Raw genomic sequence first — 24,996 nt, 5'->3', positions numbered from 1 at the left:
AAATGCCTCAACACAAGTGTACTATATGAATCACTATCAATCTATTGCACAAGAAGGCATAAGTAGCAAAAATAAGAGTGAGAACTCCCACTAATAAAAAGTGAGAGTCTCAAACGGGGGAAATGAGGGAAGAGAGAGACCCTCTCATATTGTTTTATATTGTTTTATACTCAGAAAAGGACAGAGAAGCGAAACTAAAGGCAGGTAGCCCGGCGCCTAAGAACCAGACCCGAAACCAGGCTTGGGCCTGCCTGACCTAAGCCTGGTAGTTAAAATTCGACCCCTGACCTAGCAACTGTTGTTATCTATAGATTCCAGACATTGTATGGAAGGACATTGTGAAATCTCTCGTTCTGTTCTGTTTCACTGTGACCACCAGTGCTCACAGCCCCTGTCACGTACCCCCTGGCTTGCTCAACTGATTACGACCCTCTCATGCGGACCCCCTTAGAGTTGTGAGCCCTTAAAAGGGCAGAAGTTGAGCACCTTGACGAGCTCGGATTTTGAGACGCTAGCCTGCCAATTCTCCCAGCTGATTAAAGCCACTCCCTTCACTATCTCGGTGTCTGAGGGGTTTTGTCTGCAGCTGGTCCTGCTACACTGTCAGCTAGCTGGATAAACTTAAGTGTTTGTTCTGCAGACCAAATCTAGCCTTGATCTCAACATCTATGCCAGTTGTTCTCGATCTGTCTGAATATTGGGATTACTTAGGAAACTTTAAGTAACCAAGCCCTACCTGGCATTAAATCAGGATATCCATGGGTCAGCCCAGTTTCTCTTTTTCTTAGCTCTATGTGTTTATTGTTAGTTATCTATTTAGCACAAGGGTCATGGCATCCAATAATCATAGGTTATAGATAATTTACATAAGGCAAGTTATAGGAAGGAGAGGAGCATCAAAATAAATCAGGATTCTATGGGTTCACACAGAACAATCATTCCAAGACACTCACCTGTGATTCTTACCTTGGGCCAGGTACTCAATTTTCATAAGTATCTGGCTTTTTCCATATCCTGGTAATCCCTCATACATTAAGACTTGGCTGCTGTTAGATATCAAAAATTTCTTCATAGTATACATGAAGTAGTTGATCTCTTTATTACGTCCTGTTATTTTTAGTTTTAAAAAAGAGCAAACTCAATCAACATAAAATAGTCTACAGATATAAAAAGTCACATAGAAACACTCCTTCTAAAAATATCCTTGGGCCAGGCGCTGTGGCTCACTCCTGTAATTCCAGCACTTTGGGAGGCCGAGGTGGGCGGATCTGCTGAGGTCAGGAGTTCGTGACCAGCCTGGCCAACATGATGAAACCCTGCCTCTACTAAAAATACAAAAAAAAAAAAAAAAAAAAATTAGCCAGACTTGGTGGCGGGTGCCTGTAGTCCCAGCTACTCAGGAGGCTGAGGTAAGATAATTGCTTGAACCCAGGAGGCGGAGGTTGCAGTGAGCCGGGATCGTGCCATTGCACTCCAGCCTGGGCGACAAGCAAAACTCCATCTAAAAAAAAAAAAAAACTTGGAATTTCCATGGCATTGTTCACAGACTTTCTTCAAGCCTTATGCACTTTCAAAATTGTTTAAATCTCCCTGGGAGCTTTTTAGCTAACCATGTGGTTTTGCAGTTTTATTTGATTAGAAGCTGTGAGGGAAAGTATTCTTATAATCCTCATTACAATGTTTAATTATAGTGTAGAAAACTGAGATTTGCTTAGATTACACAACCAGGAATTAAGCCAAGGCTATCTAACCCTAAAGCTTGTTTTTTTTTTTTGTTTTTTGTTTTTTGTTTTTATTCAATACTCTAGAAGTAATATGTAGACTATTACATTAGGACATAAATTTATTAAAGTTAGTTTTCCTACATTAAACAATTATGGATAAAATATTTTTATTTCTGATTCTGTGATAAAGGAAATTTGCCCTCTGTAAATGAAGATTATACTTAATTCAGGGCTACAAAAAGCATTACCAGGGATAAAATTCAATTTGCCTTCAGAAATCATGTACAGATTATTTCTATCATAAGAGCAACTTAAATTCTTAGTGAAAATAGATTGTAGGTTTTTTCTGATTATAAAACTAACATATGCTTACTGTAGAAAATATGGAAAACTTGGAAAAGAAAAAAATAAAAATCACCTTGGGTTACAACCCTTATTTTTCTTGTGTGTTTTTAAATACTGTAACAGCCCTGGGTGAAATCTGAAACCCTGCTGTAAGGAGCTGTAAGAATTGTAATTTCTAAGCAGTGAGCAATTTCTGTCAAAAAAGTTGGAGACTCATTGAGAGCTAACTATTTCTTCTTTGCTGGGCAGATGAATGTGGAGGCCCATTTTGTTATTCACTGATAGAACAAATAAATATCCAGGTATTATCTAATGTCTTTGTTGAAGGACCATTAATTCAAGTGTAGACATTTAATAAAAAGAAGCTAAGTGCTTTGCTTGGTAATATACATTTCTGAGTATGGCTTAGTGAGAACTACTTAGCAGACTGTATTGCTTCTTTTGGGTGAAATATTCCCTTTCTGAAAATGCATTTGAACCTCAATTTTGTGAGATGTTTTGTGTTTTTCTTTGGCCTGAATGAAGCTCACATAGGAACTTAGAAGATGAGGCTTCAAAGGCTGCATAGCTGCACACCAACATGGCACATGTATACATATGTAACAAACCTGCACGTTGTGCATGTGTACCCTAGAACTTAAAGTATAATAATAAAAACTAAATAAATAAAAAATAACAAAGTTTCCAGGCTGGGAGCGGTGGCTCACGCCTGTAATCCCAGCACTTTGGGAGGCCGAGGTGGGCGGATCCCCTGAGGTCAGGAGTTCGAGACCAGCCTCAACATGGAGAAACCCCGTCTCTATTAAAAATACAAAATTAGCCGGGCATGGTGGTGCATGCCTGTAATCCCAGCTACTCAGGAGGCTGAGGCAGGAGAATTGCTTGAACCTGGGAGGCGGAGGTTGCAGTAAGCCGAGATCGTGCCATTGCACTCCAGCCTGGGCAACAAGAGCGAAACTCCATCTCAAAAAAAATAAAGTTTCCTAAGGAAGCTTAAAAAAAAAAAAAAGCCTGCATAGCTGACTCTTCCAGCTCCCTGTGTTCTATTCATACAGAACACCTACCGGTAGAACCTTATGGAGTATCTTTAGCTGGATTCTAAAATGAGATTGTCTCCTTAACTTGAAATGCATGCACCTTGTTTCTATCTAAGCAAAGCCTCAATATCGGGGACTGTTGTATGCAGTTTTTACCCTAAAAAGCCACTATTTATTTATTATAGTTTTGTTGTCAACCATGCTGTTGCAATTTCATTTATAGCAGCCCTTGTAAAAGAAGGGCATTTCCCATGCTGCTAGCCTCTGACAATGTGTTTGGTTATAGCTTGAAGGAAAGGTATGTGGACCTGATCTTTATGTCATACTGGTGGAATCAGTGCAAAAGGGCAACTAGATCAGACTGAGAAACATACACATAGGCTGCAAGCAGTGGCTCACGTCTGTAATCCCAGCACTTTGGGAGGCCAAGGCGGGCAGATCACGAGATAAGGAGTTCAAGACCAGCCTGGCCAATATGGTGAAACCCCGTCTCTACTGAAAATACAAAAATTAGCTGGGTGTGGTGGTGTGCACCTGTAATCCGGGAAGCTGAGGCAGAAGAATCGCTTGAACCTGGGACGCAGAGGTTGTAGTGAGCTGAGATCGCGCCACTGCACTCCAGCCTGGGCGACAGAGTGAGACTCTGTCGCAAAAAAAAAAAAAAAAAAAGAAATATCCACATAATGTGTTCTAATGTGACTGTCATGTTGGGTCTGCAATCTTGTAGAAAGAAGGTTAGGATTCTGTTGCTGTCAGTTAGTAAAATAAGTATATCCTAGGATGAAAAGTAAGGCCTCTGAGGAGGGTGAGAGTGGATATTCCTTCTCTCTAGCTTCAGGAGTTTTGGAATCTGGACTTAAATGAAGTGATTGGCTTGAAGACCCTGAAAACTACCTGAAAGCAGTGAAAGTGAGGCATTTCTGCTGGCCCAAGTGTTTTTTTGCAGTTCTGGAACTGTTGCCCTCCTTCAGGCTCTGCTGACACCAAGATTGTGGCCTGATATTTCTCCAAAGTGTGAGACAGAGCCTCCTCTTAATTGCCTTGACACAGTTAGGACCAAGATTTAACTTATGATAAGACTTTTGGGGATGTTCATGTCTGACAGAAGGAGATTACAAGTGCTACTAGAAGTGGCTGCCTTCAGAATCCACAGGTCAATCTTCGTTGGGTCTCTTCTCTTATAGGTATATCCCTTCCTCATTTTAGGTCTACTCCCCTGTCTAATCTCAAGTTATCTTTCTTACAATAAGGTCCCTATCACCAGGAATCACAAAAATATCAATTCCAAATGGATTGAAGACTTAAATATAAAAGGTAAAAACAAAATTTCTGAAAAAAATGCTAGAAAAATATCTCCATGATTTTTGGGTAAGGAAAGGTATCTCAAATAGTATACAGAAGCACTAACTATAAAAGACAGGTAAATTTGATTACATTAAAATTAAGAATTCTGTTTATTAAATGCATAATTGAGAGTAAAAAGGCAAACACAGAGTGGGAAAAGTGATATACAGTAGAAACAAATGACAAAGGACCCATCTCTAGAATGTGTAAATAATTCCAAAAGATAATCAAAATACAACCCAGTTGAAAAATAGGTGAAAAATTGTACAGGTACTTTAAAAAAATGTCTGGGCTGGGCACAGTGGCTCACGCCTGTAATCCCAGCACTTTGGGAGGCTGGGGCAGGCAGATCACTTGAAGTTAGGAGTTCAAGACCAGTCTGGCCAACATGGTGAAACCCTTCCTCCACTAAAATACAAAAATTAGCTGGGCATGGTGGCGGACACCTGTAATCCCAGCTACTCAGGAGGCTGAGTCATGAGAATCACTTGAACCCAGGAGGTAGAGGTTGTAGTGAGCCAAGATTGCTCCATTGTACTCCAGCCTGGGCAACAGAGTGAGACTCTGTCTCAAAATAAATAAATAAATAAATAAATAAATCCAAATGGCCAATAAACTTATGAAGAAGGAGCTCAACCACATCAGGGAAATACAAATGGAAACCATAATAAGATACCACTATACACCCAACAGAATTATTGAAAGGATAAAGATTGATAAAACTAAGTTTTTGCCAAAGATGAAGAACAACTGGAACTCTCTTAACATTCTCAGTCAGAATATAAATAAATACAACCATTTTGGAAAACTATTTGGCATCATCGACCAAAATTGCACCCTTTGTCCCAACAATTTCAGTCCTACGTTTTACTCCTACCTTGTACTCAACAGAAATGCATACATGCATTCACCAAAAGACTTGTGTAAGAATGTTTATGGCAATATTATTCATAAGAACCAAAAACTGGAAATAACCCAAATGTTGCACAGCAACAGAATGGGTAAATTGTTGTATATTTATAAAAATGGAATACTACATAGTAATGACATAGAATAAATTATAGCTACACCCAACAATATGGATGAATTATATAACATACCATTGAGTAAGAGAAAGTATATATAAGCCGTATATAATTATACAATGTATGATTCCATCTGTATCAATTTTTTAAACAGGCATAAGTAATCGAGGGTGTTAGAAGACTTTGGGGAAAGGAAGAAGGAAAGAGTAATCCTGGTGTATTGCTATTTTTCTATTTCTTAACCGGGATGATGATTATATTTTCATTTTGTGATAATTCATTAAGCTGCACAGTTATGATTGATGTACTTTTCTGCATGTTTTGTTTTAGTTCAATAAAGAAGTTTAAAATCAAGGCCTACTACCTACCCAGCAAAGGGTAATCCTCCTTTCTGTTGCAGATGAGGCACGCCATACCAAACATGCTGAAGAGAAGAACAAAAGAACAGATGCTAGATTCAAAACAGGGACATATTGAGAGCAAGAGTGATTAGTTCTTAGTTCCCAGAAAGTTTCCTTCTCAATTGCTAACAAGAATCTATCCCCTGACTCAAGGGTCGCAAACGCCAAAAGAAGGAGAAAGGAGAAGGTCTGACTTGGTAGTGGAGAATCCAAAGAACTCAGGTAGCATCTGTTTCCATAGCATCTGGCACATTGTTCAATAAATGCTTGTTGAGTCTGCACTGGTAGAGAAACCCCTTTCTGGGGAGATCAGACACCTGATATACGACCCAGTAGATTTCAATGTGGTGCAGAGTCTCACATCCTGCAAAGATTCCACCAATTGCTCAAACAATAATAGCGCGCCTTTTATTGGAGCACATGCTATGTGTCTGGCGCAGTTCCAAGTGCTTTACATGCATCATTTTCTTTAATCCTGACAAAAACACTGTTAAGAAGTACTACTTGGCTGGGCGCAGTGACTCACGCCTGTAATCCCAGCCCTTTGGGAGGCCGAGGTGGGCAGATCACGAGGTCAGGAGATCGAGACCATCCTGGCTAACACGGTGAAACCCCATCTCTACCAAAAATACAAAAAGAAATTAGCCAGGCATGGTGGCGGGTGCCTGTAGTCCCAGCTACTCAGGGGGCTGAGGCAGGAGAATGGTGTGAACCCGGGAGGGGGAGCTTGCAGTGAGCCGAGATCGCACCACTGCAATCCAGCGTGGGCAGCAGAGCCAGACTCCATCTCAAAAAGAAAAAAAAGGACTACTGGCCAGGCACGGTGGCTCATGCTTGTAATCCCAGCATTTTGGGAGGCCGAGGCAGGTGGATCATCTGAGGTCAGGAGTTTGAGACCAGCCTGACCAACATGGTGAAAACCTGTCTCTACTAAAAATACAAAAATTAGCTGGGCGTGGTGGCGTGCGCCTGCCATCCCAGCTACTCTGGAGGCTGAGGCAGGAGAATCGCTTGAACCCAAGAGACAGAGGTTGCAGTGAGCCAAGATCACGCCATTGCATTCCATCCTGGGCAACAAAAGCAAAGCTCCATCTCAAAAAAAAAAAAAAAAAATAGTACTACTCTTATGTTCATTTTGCCAGTGAGGAAATTCAGGCACAAAGAGTTTAATTGCCCAAGACCCCATAGCAGGTGGTAACACAGGATACTGACAGTATCCAAACATAGGCCAGGGTGCATATGTTTGCTCACTCCATAACACTATCTCTTGAAGAAGCCTTTTAGTCAAAATGGATTATGCCCTTCTCTGAACTACAATACTACTTTGTTATGCCTCTCTTATAGCATATATCAAATGTTCCCATGTAACATACAGCTAAGTTTGTGTATGTTGGTCTTCCCCACTTGATTGTGAGTTTTCTGGGCAGGAACTAGGCCCTGTTCATACTGTGTGTGTATTTCTACACTCTTATCTGCAGAGGTGGTACAGAAAAATCATGAAGAATACAGGCTTTGGGATCAGATAGTCCTGGGTTTGCATAGTAAACTGATTGCATTATTGGCCCCAGTACCTGCCTCTGTGCCCTTTGCTGTGTAACTTGGCAGAGTCCTCTCATTCTGGACTCAGCCTTGTGAATGCTTTCGTCAATGGACTATCTGCAAACATAAGACATAGGAAGAGGCTTGAAAAATGCTTTTGCATTGGGCCTGCTCTCTTGCTCCTCCAGTATTGCCAGGACAAACATGCTGGATGGAAGATGAGACACATAGAGCCAGATTGCCCTAGTTATCCCAACTGAGGCCGCTAGGTTGGCCAACAGTCTGTTGAACCCCAGGCACGTGAATAAGCCAAGACAAGATCAACCAAATCCAGCCAAGATCAATTGAACCCCACATTTGTGAGAAAAATAAATGTTTATTTTTGCACACCACTGAAGTTTTGTGATTGCCTGTAAGGCCACATTATTGTGACTGAATCTTGACTCCATTGCTCACTATAGATATGGCCATAGACAAGTCATTTAACATCTCTGAGCCTCAGTTTTTGAATTTATAAAATGGAAATTATAATAGTTTCTACCTCATATGGTCAATATTAAGACTGGATTATATATTTTGAGGTAAAGTACCTGATGTTTAATAAGTACTCACTAAAAATTATTATTCATTCATGTATTCAAACTGCACTTTATTGATGGCCTATGTATGCCAAGCACAGTGCTAAGCCTCAGGAATACTGAAGGGAATAATAAAGACACCTTGACCCAACTGCAGCCCTGGTTCTGTTATCTGACTCTTGAAGACCTCGATTCCAGCTTGCTAATCTAATGAATAACAACTTTCTGCTCTCTGTGCCATTCATTTATTCATCATTATTGAGGACCTACTGTATACCAAGCACTGGGGATATAAGAATAAAGAAATAATTAGTATCTTCAAAGAGTTCACAGTGTAACAAGTGAAAACTGTAGGAAGTGAATAATTGTGATATAGGGCGAGGAGTGTTCTAATAGAAGCATATGCTATAGGAGGAAAAAAGGAAGAGGAAGAAGGAAGACAAAGGGGGAAAGAGCTTAACTGTCTAGCTGGGATGGGGAATTCATAGAGGAATGTCTATGAATCCCTCGAGCTGGGTTTCAAAAATTGACTGCGGTTTTCCCAATAGACCAGGATTAGGTGGGTGCTGATGAGGACAATCTACTTAAACAACCCAGAGGAGGGGGGACAGGAGGAGATGAGGTTGGAAAGGCAGGTGGTACCTTGTATGTCACTGCAAAGATTTTGAACATCACCATGAAAATGACTGAAAGCCATTGAAGGATTTTAAGCTTCAAAGTGACACCCATAAATCTATGCTGAGCTTTTGGGGAATGTATTTCACTAAAGACTTAGAGGAGAAATAATATCTTATACTCTTTTAACCCTAACAATGCCTCGGCATACAGTTGACATAATTAGTAAATAATATTAAATGGTTGGTGATTGGGCCCATTTGGGTGCAAATAGATACTCAAATGAGAGGATTTTTTGTTTGGTTTGTACAACCTTTGAAGAATTACCCTCATATTCTCAGATCTGAGGAGAGAATGGGATTTTCCACCATGCCATAGTGTCAGACGGAGGAAAGATTAAGGATTTTGAAGTCTGGGCCTTGGTCTGGGGAAAGCATAGATTTCAACTTCTTGAACTGGCTCCAAATCTTAAATGGGTGACTGCTTTGCTATCATAATTCTCCCGCTTCTTTACTAAAATATACTTCAAAACTAATGCTCCACACTCACACTTTCTCAGTACGGCCCCAATACTGATACAATGGTCCAGAATCTGCAACACCTTTCATAACTTTCTTTGGAAGCTCTTTAAAAAAGTACGCTGGTAGGTTGCTCCCATTGTAGGTGACAGAGTCGCAGGTCACAATTCCTGGGTAGTACATCATCATCCTGGCAGCTAAGTTGACTTTTTGACCAATGACTATAGCAAGAAAGAGAAAGTCAAAGATCAGGGAAATAACAGGCATTGAACTGAATGTAATCTGAAACATTGTCCCCAAATAGCATTTTTACCCTTTACTCCCTTTGCTGCTCATGAGTGACACAGAAGCCTAGTCTCAAGACCCATATTCAGCCAATGGCTATTCACAAAATGTGCAGGGAGTTAGTTAGCCATTAGCAAAGTTTCTGCCTCACTTGGGAGGTCAAGAGAATGACCTGCTCAGGGATGGAAGGGCCTTGAGTATGGAGCAGGCTCTGTAAGTGGGATGGCCACAGCACTGAAGGCTCTCAGAGAAGGTGTCAGTTGGTCTTCTGCCACAAGGTGGACAAGCACAAGCTTGGGCCTGGGGTACTGATCCCCATATGAGACACAAAATTGTGTCTGTATGCTCCTATGAATAAACCTTCATTTGGCGATTTCTCGATTTAGTAAATGGGCTAGAAGAGGCGTGCATGGAGGATTGAAGCACAGGCTCTGAAGGCAGACTGTGCAGGGTTGAACAGCAGCTCTACCCCTAACTATGTGCAAACTACTTGGAACAATTACTTTAAATAACTCCTCATGCCTCCATTCTCTAACCTATAAAATAGGGATGATAATAGTAACTATCTGAGAGGGTAGTTTATGAAGATTAATGAGTTAATACACATTTATCACTTTCAACAGCAGCTGGCTGCTTGTAAGCCTTCAATTAATATTACTACAAATGTGGTAGCAAATGTATCACTTTAACATAAACTTGAATACTTCTGAACAAGATACTCTTTTTAAAAACTATTTATTGTGGAGAAATTTGACCATAAAATAAAATATAATGAATTTCCATATACCCATCACCCCATCCCAACAAGCCATTAGCCCATGGCTAATCCTGCCCCATCCTCACCCCCATACACTCCCCACCCTGTGTACTTTCGAAGAAAATCTCAGACATTGTATCATTTCAGACATAACTATCGTGGTATTTTACATATATTCAGTATTTTAGATGCATTATTGCTGAAAATCTTAAACCCTGATAGGATGGAAAAGGGAAGTAATAGAGTTGTGAAATCTGGAGATAAGATTTACTTATTACTACTCTCTTTTGAGAGTGTCATTATTTTTCAGTAATATCAACATTCATAATTTTTAAGGAGTTCTAGCTTATTCCAGGAATTAAGAGAAGTAACTATTTAATGTTAACAGGAAAGTATTACAGGAGCCCCTCATTCCATCAACATTTAGCCTCCCACTGCTCCCCTCTCATGACTACATATTTCTCTACTCATACGTAGCCCCAGAAATGCACACTCTGCAAGCATTGAGAGCTCCATGGCTTGGCTCCATCTGGAAGACTCTAAAGTTTCTGAGGGCAGGGCTCATGTCTCACTCATTTTTGTGCTTCCTCCCGCAAAGCCCAGTGGCAAGGTGCTGTGTCTGTGGAAAGAAAACTGGAGATGAGCTGACTCAGCACACCTGTGTACTCGTGTCTCACAGTGTGTCCAACGATCCCACAGAAGACAATCCCACTGGCGATGCCGATGGATACAGTTCTGGTGCAGGGGAGACAAGATTTGTGGGGAAAGAAATAAAGATAATGAGCGTAGAGAAAGTGGGAAGGGTGGGAAATAATGTCTGGGTTGGGAAAGGGTGGGAAAGGATTTTCTCTACCCGTTGGAATTAGTTTATGGCATTTCTACATGGCCCGGAGATGCGAAGGAGGAACAACAGTTTGAGACACAGGACTAAGTTCTTAATTAATTCTTCTTTCTTTCCTGTTCCCTGCATGCCCTCCCTACTTATGCCTCAAAAGGGTCAGGGACCACTGGGTGGGACCAGGGTCAATACTCACTGGATTTTGTGGACTTGAGAGCAGAAGTCAAATATACCCATAGCACATTCCAGAGCATGAGTGAGCTCATCAGGTACCTTTTCCCCAGGGAAGCCAAAGACACAGAGGAAAGAGCAGCCCTGTGAGGGAGAGAGACAGCAACCACAGCTGATGGACAGTGTGCTTTAAACTGGACTGGCCAGAAGGCTCAACAGAGAGCCGGCGGCAATTTTTGGCTTCTGAATCAGATTTCATCATGATTTCTCTCACAGTATTTTATTTTTAGTACACTTCAACACTTCTACTGCATCATCAACAGGAGGGCTTGAGCCCTTGAGAAGGGGTTGTTTTGCTCCAGATATAGTGAATAGGGCTGAGCTATCTGTGTGCATGCTTCGGCCTACTCTCTCCTGTGGCCAAGGTCCATGCTGCAAAGTGCTCAGTTTAAGTCTATGAAGCAGCAGCACAGAGCAGTGGAAAAGGCACCAGCTCTGGAATCAGAAAGTCTCTGTCCTCAAGCCACTTCTCAAGTGTGGAAACTTAGATAAGTCAATTACAATCTAGGAACTTCCATTTATCTCTCTGAAAATGGATATACTGTAGACCTGCTGAGATGTTTTTGGCTACTAAAAGAATGAATGTTATATATATATTCAAAAAGTCGTCGTAAACTATAAAGTACTTTGCAGATACTGTTATTCTTAGGGATAAAGGCTTAGGCTGTGAGTAGGTTTTCTTATCATAAAGCTAACTGTTCCATGCAATGATTCAACTCTAAAACTTGGCATTTGTAGTATTAGTCACTTAAAAAATGACCTCAGTCAGGTGCTGTTGTCTATAAGAAAAGGGCATTGTGAATAGAGGGTGATGGGTTGAAATTTTGAGTTTTTGACATGTTACATCCTGATAAAATGCAAAGAACACTAAAATACCTCAATTTCTTCAACCCTCTCCAAAAGAATTTGATCAACTGTTAGATCTTAAAAAGGACTGGGATCTGCCTTGACATGAAGGGGTAAACCCTGCTTCTAGGTACGTGTAAAGAGGGCAACCCCTTTGGGGGAAGCAGGGAGCTTTTGCCTGCAAATTTATGTAGCGGCCTGGCAAGAGCTTTTGATTCCCCCTAGCAATGGAATGACAGCTCTCATTATTGACTCTAAGATAAGCATTACACCAAGTGCCTCACACATATTACATTATTTAAAACTTTCCACAATCATTTGAGGCAAATACTATCCCCATTCAAAGAGGAATAAACCAAGGCTCAGAGAAGTTCAATGACTTGCTAAGTCTCACAGCTGGGAATCTTTGGAGCCATGTCTGCAAGACACGAAAGACTGTTCTCTTAGATTCTACACTCTTTTCTTATGATACCCATGAGTCAGTATTGAAGAAGATACTGGAGGCACCAGGCTGGAAGTAATCCCTTTCCCAGAACTCCCATAGCACAGAGTTAGTTCGTCTCATATGGAATGCGTGCTTCCTGCCTGGTTGTGTCAATATGTGTGTTACTCATCTCTGCTGCCCAGCCCTAGCTTTTTCGTCTTCTATGAAATGCTCAGTAAATGCTTGTTGAATTAGTGAGTGAGTGGATGTGGGGCAGTAATTAAGTGCTCTGCTTTTAATACACAAAATGAATTGAGATGGAAAATCAATTCTCACATATGCATCTGTGGGCATTTGTTCATCACATCACTTTTCTCCGAATTGATTAAGAACAGAGTGAAGACCAGGTGCAGTGGCTCATGCCTGTAATCCCAGCACTTTGGGAGGCCGAGGCAGGTGGATCACTTGAGGTCAGGAATTTGAGACCCACCTGGCCAACATGGCGAAACCTCATCTCTACTAAAAATACAAAAATTAGCCAGGTGTGGTGGCGCATGCCTGTAATCCCAGCTACTCAGGAGGCTGAGTCAAGAGAATCGCTTGAACCCGGGAGACGGAGGTTGCAGTGAGCCGAGATCGTGCCACTGCATTCCAGCCTGGGCAATAGAGCAAGATTCCGTCTCAAAAAAAAAAAAAGAACAGAGCGAAAACACCTGGGAGCCAGAGGCAGTCCCCTCCCTGCCATGGATGAAAATAAAAGGGGAACTGGAGGTGTTGACATGGCAAGTGGGCCTTCTTGGAAACAAGCTTCTGGGGTGTGAAGGTTACTAGACTCCTGACCTGAAACCCCTGGGTAATACATCATGCGCTGGGCTAGAGACTTATGTGTAGTGAGAGGTAGCCCAGCATAGTGAGCTCAGACGGGGATGGCAGACTGCCTGGGTTTGAATCCCAGCCTCCCCCTTACTAGCTTGATGATCATGAGCAAAACGTAATCTCGCCTTGTCCTGGTATCCTAATCTGTGTTTCAGCATCCTCATCTATGTAATGAGGATAATGACAAGAGCACCTACTGCTCAGAGTGGTCACGAGGATGAAATGAGTCAACACAGATCAGGTCCTGAGAACAGTGCCTGGCACATAGTAAGTGCCATATCCACCATAGAAGTTATAATTATAAATAAAGACTGGCCTTCTAGGTTAAATTTCTTTTTTTGTTTAGTTGAGACGGAGTCTCACGCTATAGCCCAGGCTGGAGTGCAGTGGCGCGATCTCGGCTCACTGCAACCTCCGCCTCTCAGATTCAAGCCATTGTCCTGCCTCAGCCTCCTGAGTAGCTGAGATTACAGGCACGTGCCACCGCACCCAGCAAATTTCTGCATTTTTAGTAGAGACAGGGTTTCACTATGTTGGCCAGTCTGGTCTTGAACTCCTGACCTCAAGTGATCCGCCCACCTCTGCCTCCCAAAGAGCTGGGATTACAGGCGTGAGCCACCACGCCCAGCCTCTAGGTTAAATTTCCTGTGTCTATTCTCACCAATGTGCTTGTGCATGAATGCTAACCTCAAACTATTGGTAGGTTCCCATCCCATAGTTCACACTTACCTTGTCAAACATGAAGACTTTATTGATTTGGCCTTGGAAGATCTTCAAGACAGAAGTGATGTGCATATAGGCATCCTGGATGGCCAGGCCTATCTCTTCTGCTTTGTCTTGGTCTTCAAACATCAGGTTCACAAACACAATCGTCACTGGGCGAAGCTCAGACAAATAGCCCTGAAGCTGTTTGTTATCAATCTACAAAGTAGAGAGCAGCTTTCTGTAGGTGTCCTTGGCAGTGGATCCCTCCCCCAACACCACCCCACCTCATACCCGAAATCATCTAGGGAATGTCTACCTCAGAATGGGTGAGGTACAACATGACAGAGCCAGCATGCCTGAAGTGGAGCAGATGGAAATAGAATCAAAATCCCTCTCTTCCAGTGGGGACTTATGCAGGTGCTAATTTTTGGCCAGCAACCACTCCATTACCCCAACTGCTGGCTTCCTCATGCCAATATGAGCCATTGCAATAAGGGAAATAACTACTGTTTTTTTGGCTCTCCTATTTTTAAAAAAATTTAAAATTTTTAAATTTTTGTAGGTCTATAGTAGATGTATATATTTTTGTGTTACATGAGATATTTTGATACAGGCATGCAATGCGTAATAATCACATCAGGGTAAATGGATTATTCATCCCCTCAAGCATTTATCCTTTGTGTTACAAACAATCCAATTATACTCTTTTAGTTATTTTTAAAATGTATGGTTGTATTAGTCCGTTCTCCCACTGTTATAAAGAACTACCTGATACTGGGTAATTTACAAGGAAAAGAGGTTTAATTGACTCACAGTTCCATGGGCTGTACAGGAAGCATGGCTGGGGAGGACTCAAACTTATAATATGGCAGAAGATGAAGGAGAAGCAGGCACTTCTTATATGGCCAGAGGAGAGCAGGGGGAAGTGCTACACACTTTTAAACAACCAGATCCCATGAGAACTCATTCACTATCACGAGAATAGCAAGGGTATAATCCACCCCTATGATCCAATCACCTCCTACCAGTCCCCTCCACCAACATTGGGGATTATAATTCAACGTGAGATTTGGGAGGGGATACAAATCCAAACCATATCAATGATTAAATTATTTTTTCCTATAGTTACCCTGTTGTACTAGCAAATACTAGGTCTTTCTCATTCTTTCTCTTTTTTTGTACTCATTGACCACCCCCAATTCCTCCTCATCCCCCACTACCCTTCCCAGCCTTTGGTAACCATCCTTATATTCTCTACCCCCGTGAGTTCAATCATTTTAATTTTTTTTTTTTTTTTTTGAGACGGAGTCTCGCTCTGTTGCTCAGGCTGGAGTGCAGTGGCGCGATCTCGGCTCACTGCAACCTCTGCCTCCTGGGTTCACGCGATTCTACTGCCTCAGCTTCCAGAGTAGCTGGGATTGCAGGCATGCACCACCGCACCTGGCTAATTTTTGTATTTTTAGTAGAGACGGGGTTTCACTGTGTTAGTCAGGCTGGTCTCGAACTCCTGACCTCATGATCTGCCTGCCTTGGCCTCCCAAAGTGCTGGGATTACAGGCATGAGCCACCGTGCCCAGCCCAATAGTTTTAATTTTTAGCTCCCACAAATAAGTGAGAACATGTGGTTTCTCTTTCTATACCTGGTTTATTTCACTTAATATAATGACCTCTAGTTCCATCCACGTTGTTGCAAATGACAGATCTCATTCTTTTTTATGGCTGAATAGTACTTTGTTGTGTATATGTACCACATTTTCTTTATCCATTTCTCTGTTGATGGGCACTTAAGCTGCTTCCAAGTCTTAACTACTGTGAATAGCACTGCAGTAAACATGGGAGTGTAGGTATCTCTTCAATATATTGATTTCTTTTCTTTTGAGTATGTATCTAGGAGTAGAGTTTCTAGATTGTATGGTAGCTCTATTTTTAGCTTTTTGAGGAACTTTCAAACTGTTCTCCATGATGGCTGTGCTAATTTACTTTCTCATTAACAGTGTACAAGGATTCCCTTTTTTCCACATCCTGTCCAGCGTTTGTTATTGCCTGTCTTTTGGATAAAAGTCATGTTAACTGGGGTAAGATGATAATCTTACTGTAGTTTTGATTTTCATTTATCTGATGATCGGTGATGTTTAGCACCTTTTCACATATTTTTCACATACTTGTTTGCCATTTTAATGTCTTCCTTTGAGACATGTCTATTTTGATCTTTTTTTTTTGAGATGGAGTCTCACTCTGTCACCCGGGCTGGAGTGCAGTGGCACATCTCAGCTCACTGCAACCTCCGCCTCCTGGGTTCAAGCGATTCTGTTGCCTCAGCCTCTGCGTAGCTGGGATTACAGGCGCCCACCACTACGCCCAGCTAATTTTTTGTATTTTTAGTAGAGACGGGGTTTCACCATGTTGGCCAGGCTGGTCTTGAACTCCTGATCTCGTGATTTGCCCGCCTCAGCCTCCCAAAGTGCTGGGATTACAGCTGTGAGCCACTGCACCTGGCCTTATTCAGACCTTTTACCCATTTTTTAATCAGATTATTAGATTTTTTTCTATAGAGCTGTTACAGCTTCTTATATATTCTGGTGATTAATCCCTTGTCAAATGGGTAGTTTGCAAATATTTTCTTTGATTTCTTCACTTTGTTGATAGTTTCTTTTGCTGTGCAGAAACTTTTAAAACTTGATGTTAAAACCAATGTGCAAAAATCACAAGCATTCCTATACACCAATAACAGACAAACAGAGAGCCAAATCATGAGTGAACTCCCATTCACAATTGCTTCAAAGAGAATAAAATACCTAGGAATCCAACTTACAAGGGATGTGAAGGACTTCTTCAAGGAGAACTACAAACCACTGCTCAACGAAATAAAAGAGGACACAAACAAATGGAAGAACATTCCATGCTCATGGATAGGAAAAATCAATATTATGAAAATGGCCATACTGCCCAAGGTAATTTATAGATTCCATGCCATCCCCATCAAGCTACCAATGACTTTCTTCACAGAATTGGAAAAATCTACTTTAAAGTTCATATGGAACCAAAAAAGAGCCTGCATTGCCAAGACAATCCTAAGCAAAAAGAACAAAGCTGGAGGCATCATGCTACCTGACTTCAAACTATACTACAAGTCTACAGTAACCAAAACAGCATGGTACTGGTACCAAAACAGAAATATAGACCAATGGAACAGAACAGAGCCCTCAGAAATAATACCACACATCTACAACCATTTGATCTTTGACAAACCTGACAAAAACAAGAAATAGGGAAAGGATTCCCTATTTAATAAATGGTGCTGGGAAAACTGGCTAGCCATATGTAGAAAGCTGAAACTGGATCCCTTCCTTACACCTTATACAAAAATTAATTCAAGATGGATTAAAGACTTAAATGTTAGACCTAAAACCATAAAAACCCTAGAAGAAAACCTAGGCAATACCATTTAGTACATAGGCATGGGCAAGGACTTCATGACCGAAACACCAAAAGCAATGGCAACAGAAGCCAAAATTGACAAACAGGATCTAATTAAACTAAAGAGCTTCTGCACAGCAAAAGAAATCACCATCAGAGTGAACAGGCAACCTACAGAATGGGAGAAAATTTTTACAATCTACCCATCTAACAAAGGGCTAATATCCAGAATCTACAAAGAACTTAAACAAATTTGCAAGAAAAAGATCAAACAACCCCATCAAAAAGTGGGCAAAGGATGTGAACAGACACTTCTCAAAAGAAGACATTTATGCAGCCGACAGATGAAAAAATGTTCATCATCACTGGCCATCAGAGACATGCAAATCAAAACCACAATGAGATACCATCTCACACCAGTTAGAATGGCAATCATTAAAAAGTCAGGAAACAACAGGTGCTGGAGAGGATGTGGAGAAATAGGAACACTTTTACACTGTTGGTGGGACTGCAAACTAGTTCAACCATTGTGGAAGACAGTGTGGTGATTCCTCAGGGATCTAGAACCAGAAATACCATTTGACCCAGCCATCCCATTACTGGGTATATACCCAAAGGATTATAAATCATGCTGCTATAAAGACACATGCACATGTATGTTTATTGTGGCACTATTCACAATAGCAAAGACCTAGAACCAACCCAAATGTCCATCAGTGGTAGACTGGATTAAGAAAATGTGGCACGTATACACAATGGAATATTATGCACCCATAAAAAGGATGAGTTCATGTCCTTTGTAGGGACATGGATGAAGTTGGAAACCATCATTCTGAGCAAACTAACACAAGGATAGAAAACCAAACACTGCATGTTCTCACTCATAGGTGGGAATTGAACAATGAGAACACTTGGACACAGGGTGGGGAACATCACACACCGGGGCCTGTCATGGGGTGGGGGGAAGGGGGAGGGATAGCATTAGGAGATATACCTAATGTAAAAGACGAGTTAATGGGTGCAGCATACCAACATGGCACATGTATACATAATGTAACAAACCTGCACGTTGTGCACATGTACCCTAGAACTTAAAGTATAATAAAAAAATAAATAAATATAAAAATAAAAGATTTAAAAAAATCATCAATGAAACTAATTTTTTATCTGATAAAATAATTCTAAAAAAAAAAAAAAAACACTTGATTTTTTTTCAGTTATCCCATCTGTCCATTTTTGCTTTGGTTGCCTGTGCTTGTGGGGAATTACTCAAGAAATCTTTGCCCACTCCAATGTCCTTGAGAGTTTCCCCAATGTTTTCTTGTAGTAGTTTCATGGTTTGATGTCTCAAAGTCCATTTTGACTTGATTTTTGTATATAGCAAGAGATAGGAGTCTAGTTTCATTCATCTGCATATGGATATCCAGTTTTCCCAGCACAATTTATTGAAGGGATTGTCTTTTCCTTTATATTCTTGGCTCTTTTTCAAAAATTAGTTCACTGTAGATGTATGAATTTATTTCTTGGTTCTCTATTCTGTTCCACTGGTCTTTGTGTCTGTTTTTATGCCAGTACTATGCTATTTGGGTTGCTATAGCTCTGTGGTATAATTTGAAGTCAGATAATATGATTCCTCCTGATTTATTCTTTTTGCTTCAGATAGCTTTGGCTACTCTGGGTCTTTTGTGGTTCCATGTAAATTTTAGAATTTTTTTTTTCTATTTCTGTGAAGAATGTCATTGGTATTTTGTTAGGTATTGCATTGAATCTGTAGATTGCTTTGGGTAGTATGAACATTCTTCCAATCTATAAGCATGGAATATCTTTCATTTTTTTTTGTGGCCTCTTCAATTTCTTGTGTCAACATTTTATAGTTTTCACGGTAGAGATCTTTCACTTCTTTGGTTAATTACTAGGTACTTTATTTTATTTTTAGCTATTGTTAACAGGATTACTTTCTTGATTTCTTTTTCAGATTGTTCACTGTTAGCATATAGAAATGCTGATTTTTGGGCCGGGCGCGGTGGCTCACGCCTGTAATCCCAGCACTTTGGGAGGCCGAGGCGGGCGGATCACGAGGTCAGGAGATTGAGACCATCCTGGCTAACACGGTGAAACCCCGTCTCTATTAAAAACACAAAAAATTAGCGGGGGGTGGTGGTGGGCGCCTGTGGTCCCAGCTACTCAGGAGGCTGAGGCAGGAGAATAGAGTGAACCCGGGAGGCGGAGCGTGCAGTGAGCCGAAGCGTCCAGTGAGCCGAGATAGCGCGACTGCAGTCCAGCCTGGGCGAAAGAGGGAGACTCCGTCTCAAAAAAAAAAAAAAAAAAAAAGAAATCCTGATTTTTGTATGATGATTTTGCATACTGTGACCTTGCTGAATTTGTGTATCAGTTCTAATGGTTTTTTGGTGGAGTCTTTAGGTTTTTCCAAATATAATAAGATCATCTGAAAACAAGGATAATTTGACTTCTTCCTTTCCAATTTGTATGCCATTTCTTTCTTTCTCTTGTCTGATTACATAGGACTTCCAGTATTATGTTGAAAAACAGTGGTAAAGTGGGCATCCTTGTGTTCTAGATCTTAGAGGAAAGGCTATTCATTATGATACTAGTGGTCGGTCTATTCTATATGGCTTTTCTTATGTTGGGGTATGTTCCTTCTATACACAGTTTTTTGGGAATTTTTATCATGAAGGGATGTTGAATTTTATCAACTGCTTTTTCAGCATCAACTGAAATGATAATATGGTTTTTGTCCTTCATTCTGTAGATAAGACATATCACAGTGTTTGATTTGCATATGTCCAACCACCCTTGCATCCCTGGGATAAATCCCACTTGATCATGATGGATGATCTTTTTAATATGTTGTTGAACCCCGTTTGCTAGTATTTTGCTGAGGATTTTTACATCAATATTCATCAGAGATACTGGCCTGTAGCTTTCTTTTTTTGATGTACTTTTGTCTGGTTTTGGTATCAGGGTAATACTGGCCTTGTAGAATGAGTTTGGAAGTATTCCCTTCTCTTCTATGTTTCAGAGTAGTTTGAGTATGGTTGTTATTAGTTCTTCAAGTCTTTGGTAGAATTCAGCAGTGAATACTTCGGGTCCCAGGCTTTTCTTTGCTGGGAGACTTTTTATTATGGCTTAGATCTTGTTACTTGTTATTCATCTGTTCAGGTTTTAGATTTCTTCAGGGTCCAATATTGATAGGATGTATGTGTATAGGAGTTTATACATTTCTTCTAGATTTTCCAATTTATTGGCATATAATTGCTCATAGTAGCCACCAATGATCCTTTGAATTTCTGTGTTATCAGTTGTAATGTCTCCTCTTTCATTTCTGATTTTACTTATTTGGGTCTTTTCTCTTCTTTTCTTAGTTAGCATGGCTGAAAGTTTCTAAATTCCTTCTCTGTGTTATCTTAAATTTGAGTTTCCTCAAACAGCTTTTTTGAATTACCTGTCTGAAAGGTCACATATCTCTGTTTCTCCACCCTGGTGCCTTATTTAGTTCCTTTGGTGAGGTCATGTTTTCCTGGATGGTCTTGATACTTGTGAAAGTTCATCAGTGTCTGGACATTGAAGAGTTAGGTATTTATTGTAGTCTTTGACATTTAGGACTGTTTGTACCTGCCCTCCTTGGGAAGGCTTTCCATATACTCAGAAAAACTTGGGTGTTGTGATCTAAGCCATATCTATGTTACAGAGCACTGCAAGTGCAGTAATGCTATGGTTCTTGCAGACTCATAGAGGTACCACCTTTGTGGTCTTAAATAAGATCCAGAAGAATTCTCTGGATTACCAGGCAGAGACTTTTGTTCTCTTCCCTTACTTTCTCCCAAACAAATGGAGTCTCTATTTCTCTGTGCTGAGCTGCTTGGAGCTGGGGGTGGGGTCACACAAGCACCCTTGTGGCTACCATCATTGAGACTGCACTGGGTCAGACCTGAAGCCAGCACAGCACTGGATATTGCCCAAGGCCCACTGTGACTACTACCAGGCTACCACCTTTTTTGTTCAAGGCTCTAGCACTCTACAATCAGCAGGTGGCAAAGCCAGCCAGGCTTGTGTCTTTCCCTTCAGGGTGATGAGTTCCCCCAGGCCCCAGGCAGGTCCACAGATGCCATCTGGGAGTTTGGCTCTCTTATTTTTATAGTTAGGGATAAGAATAGCATGCTATGTAATTCAACCTTCTATTTTCATTAGGTATCTTCTGGAATGTTTTCACATTCTATCCTACTCTACGTTCAAACAAAATGAAATCAGTATTATTATCCCCATTTTACCAATTAGATAACTGATGTATGGAGAAGTAACACAACTTTCCCAAGGTCACATAAGGACACAATAAACTAGAACCCAAATCTCCAGACTCCTCATCCAACATTTATTTATTTATTTATTTATTTTTTGAGACAGAGTCTCACTCTGTCACCCAGGCTGGAGTGCAGTGGCGCAATCTCGGCTCACTGCAACCTCCGCCTCCTGGGTTCAAGCGATTCTCCTGTCTCAGCCTGCTGAGTAGCTGGGATTACAGGTGTGTGCCACCACGCCTGGCTAATTTTTGTATTTTTAGTAGAGACAGGGTTTCACCATGTTGGTCAGGCTGGTCTTGAACTCCTGACCTGGTGATCCGCCCACCTCAGCCTCCCAAAGTGCTGGGATTACAGGCATGAGCCATCACGCCTGGCTCATCTAACGTTTAATCTGCCACACTCTCCTGCCTCTCTGGGGTAGTATATTTCATTTAGGTCCCCTCTTCTCTCCAACACGACAGGCACAGGGAAAAGAAAGGAGAGTGTTGGGCCGGGCGCAGTGGCTCACATCTGTAATCCCAGCACTTTGGGAGGCTGAGGCAGGAAGATCACGAGATCAGGAGATCGAGACCATCCTGGCTAACACGGTGAAACCCTGTCTCTACTAAAAATACAAAAACGTAGCCGGGCGTGGTGGCGGGCGCCTGTAGTCCCAGCTACTCAGGAGGCTGAGGCAGGAGAATGGCGTGAACCCGGGAGGCGGAGCTTGCAGTGAGCCAAGATTGCGCCACTGCACTCCAGCCTGGGTGACAGAGCGAGACTCTGTCTCAAAAAAAAAAAAAAAAAGAAAGGAGAGTGTTCCCAAATTATCCCTGCCAATCATCATCCCTGAATTTTGTTAATCAAATACATAGCAAATCAATGGGGGAAAATCACTGCACTTTCTCCCTGAAATAGCACAGAAGTGTCAGATTCTTCAACGACAATGTGAAGCACATTTTCTAGATTAAAGAAGAAATTGGTATAGGGAATAATGCAGCCATGCTTCCTAACTGCCTAGAAGGTCCTGGTTTCATGTAATTTTATTCTTTTTATAAAAGAGATTTAATAATTTCTAATTAACCAATGTGCTGATTTTTTTCTTTTCTTTTCTTTTTTTTTTAGAGACAGGGTCTTGCTCTGTCCCCAAGGCTGGAGTGCAGTGGCACCATCTCGGCTCACTGCAAGCTCCGTCTCCTTGCTCAAGTGATCCTCTCACCTCGGCCTCCCTAGCGGCCGGGGCTACAGGCACGTGCCACCACACCCAACTAATTTTTGTATTTTTGTGGAGATGGGGTTTTGCCATGTTGTCCAGGCTGGTCTTGAACTCCTGGGCTCAAGTGATCCACCTGTCTGGGCCTCCCAAAGTGCTGGGATTACAGGCATGAGCCTGGCCTTGATTTTTCTTTTTTTTTTTATTTTTTTATTTTTTATTGATCATTCTTGGGTGTTTCTCGCAGAGGGGGATTTGGCAGGGTCACAGGACAATAGTGGAGGGAAGGTCAGCAGATAAACAAGTGAACAAAGTTCTCTGGTTTTCCTAGGCAGAGGACCCTGCGGCCTTCCGCAGTGTTTGTGTCCCTGGGTACTTGAGATTAGGGAGTGGTGATGACTCTTAACGAACATGCTGCCTTCAAGCATCTGTTTAACAAAGCACATCTTGCACCGCCCTTAATCCATTCAACCCTGAGTGGATACAGCACATGTTTCAGAGAGCACAGGGTTGGGGGTAAGGTCACAGATCAACAGGATCCCAAGGCAGAAGAATTTTTCTTAGTACAGAACAAAATGAAAAGTCTCCCATGTCTACCTCTTTCTACACAGACACGGCAACCATCCGATTTCTCAATCTTTTTCCCACCTTTCCCCCCTTTCTATTCCACAAAACCGCCATTGTCTTCATGGCCCGTTCTCAATGAGCTGTTGAGTACACCTCCCAGATGGGGTGGTGGCCGGGCAGAGGAGCTCCTCACTTCCCAGTAGGGGTGGCCGGGCAGAAGCGCCCCTCACCTCCCGGACGGGGTGGCTGGCCGGGCGGGGGGCTGACCCCCCCCACCTCCCTCCCAGACAGGGCGGCTGGCTGGGCAGAGGGGCTCCTCACTTCCCAGTAGGGGCGGCCGGGCAGAGGCGCCCCTCACCTCCCGGACAGGGCGGCTGGCCGGGCGGGGGGCTGATCCCCCCACCTCCCTCCCGGACGGGGCGGCTGGCCAGGCGGGGGGCTGACCCCCCCACCTCCCTCCCAGACGGGGCGGCTGGCCAGGCAGAGGGGCTCCTCACTTCCCGGTAGGGGCGGCCGGGCAGAGGCGCCCCTCACCTCCCGGACAGGGCGGCTGGCCGGGCGGGGGGCTGACCCCCCCACCTCCCTCCCGGACGGGGCGGCTGGCCGGGCGGGGGGCTGACCCCCCCACCTCCCTCCCAGACGGGGCGGCTGGCCGGGCAGAGGGGCTCCTCACTTCCCAGTAGGGGCGGCCGGGCAGAGGCGCCCCTCACCTCCCGGACGGGGCGGCTGGCCAGGCGGGGGGCTGACCCCCCCACCTCCCTCCCAGACAGAGCGGCTGGCCGGGCAGAGGGGCTCCTCACTTCCCAGTAGGGGCGGCTGGGCAGAGGCGCCCCCCACCTCCCGGACAGGGCGGCTGGCCGGGCGGGGGGCTGACCCCCCCACCTCCCTTCCGGACGAGGAGGGAGGACGCTCCTCACTTCTCAGACGGGGTGGCTGCCGGGTGGAGGGGCTCCTCACTTCTCAGACGGGGCGGTTGCCAGGCAGAGGGTCTCCTCACTTCTCAGACGGGGCGGCCGGGCAGAGACGCTCCTCACATCCCGGACGGGGCGGCAGGGCAGAGGTGCTCCCCACATCTCAGACGATGGGCGGCCGGGCAGAGACGCTCCTCACTTCCCAGATGTGATGGCGGCCGGGAAGAGGCGCTCCTCACTTCCTAGATGGGATGGCGGCCGGTCAGAGACGCTCCTCACTTTCCAGACTGGGCAGCCAGGCAGAGGGGCTCCTCACATCCCAGACGATGGGCGGTCAGGCGGAGACGCTCCTCACTTCCCAGACGGGGTGGCTGCCAGGCAGAGGCTGCAATCTCGGCACTTAGGGAGGCCAAGGCAGGCGGCTGGGAGGTGGTTGTAGCGAGCCGAGTTCACGCCGCTGCACTCCAGCCTGGGCGCCATTGAGCACTGAGTTAACGAGACT

At 43.1% G+C, this 24,996-nt stretch overlaps 1 protein-coding gene across 10 annotated transcripts in view; it reads right to left on the bottom strand.

Moving 5' to 3' along the window:
- Positions 1 to 24,996, bottom strand: part of ADCY10 (adenylate cyclase 10) — a 106,961-nt gene that overhangs the window by 59,952 nt on the left and 22,013 nt on the right. For all 10 annotated transcript variants that reach the window (XM_016931788.4, XM_016931836.4, XM_003308592.7 and 7 more), the window contains 6 exons: positions 14,113 to 14,304; positions 11,203 to 11,321; positions 10,827 to 10,903; positions 9,158 to 9,347; positions 5,844 to 5,899; positions 954 to 1,107 (listed from right to left, as the gene is read on the bottom strand). In XM_016931788.4, the coding sequence (XP_016787277.2) occupies positions 954 to 1,107; positions 5,844 to 5,899; positions 9,158 to 9,347; positions 10,827 to 10,903; positions 11,203 to 11,321; positions 14,113 to 14,304 (788 nt within the window). The remainder of the gene's footprint in view (positions 1 to 953; positions 1,108 to 5,843; positions 5,900 to 9,157; positions 9,348 to 10,826; positions 10,904 to 11,202; positions 11,322 to 14,112; positions 14,305 to 24,996) is intronic.

This window comes from Pan troglodytes, chromosome 1, assembly GCF_028858775.2.
Source record: "Pan troglodytes isolate AG18354 chromosome 1, NHGRI_mPanTro3-v2.0_pri, whole genome shotgun sequence".
Lineage (NCBI taxonomy): Eukaryota > Metazoa > Chordata > Mammalia > Primates > Hominidae > Pan > Pan troglodytes.
The sequence above is the reverse complement of the archived record's forward strand: the minus strand, read 5'-3'. Positions and strand labels throughout refer to the sequence as shown.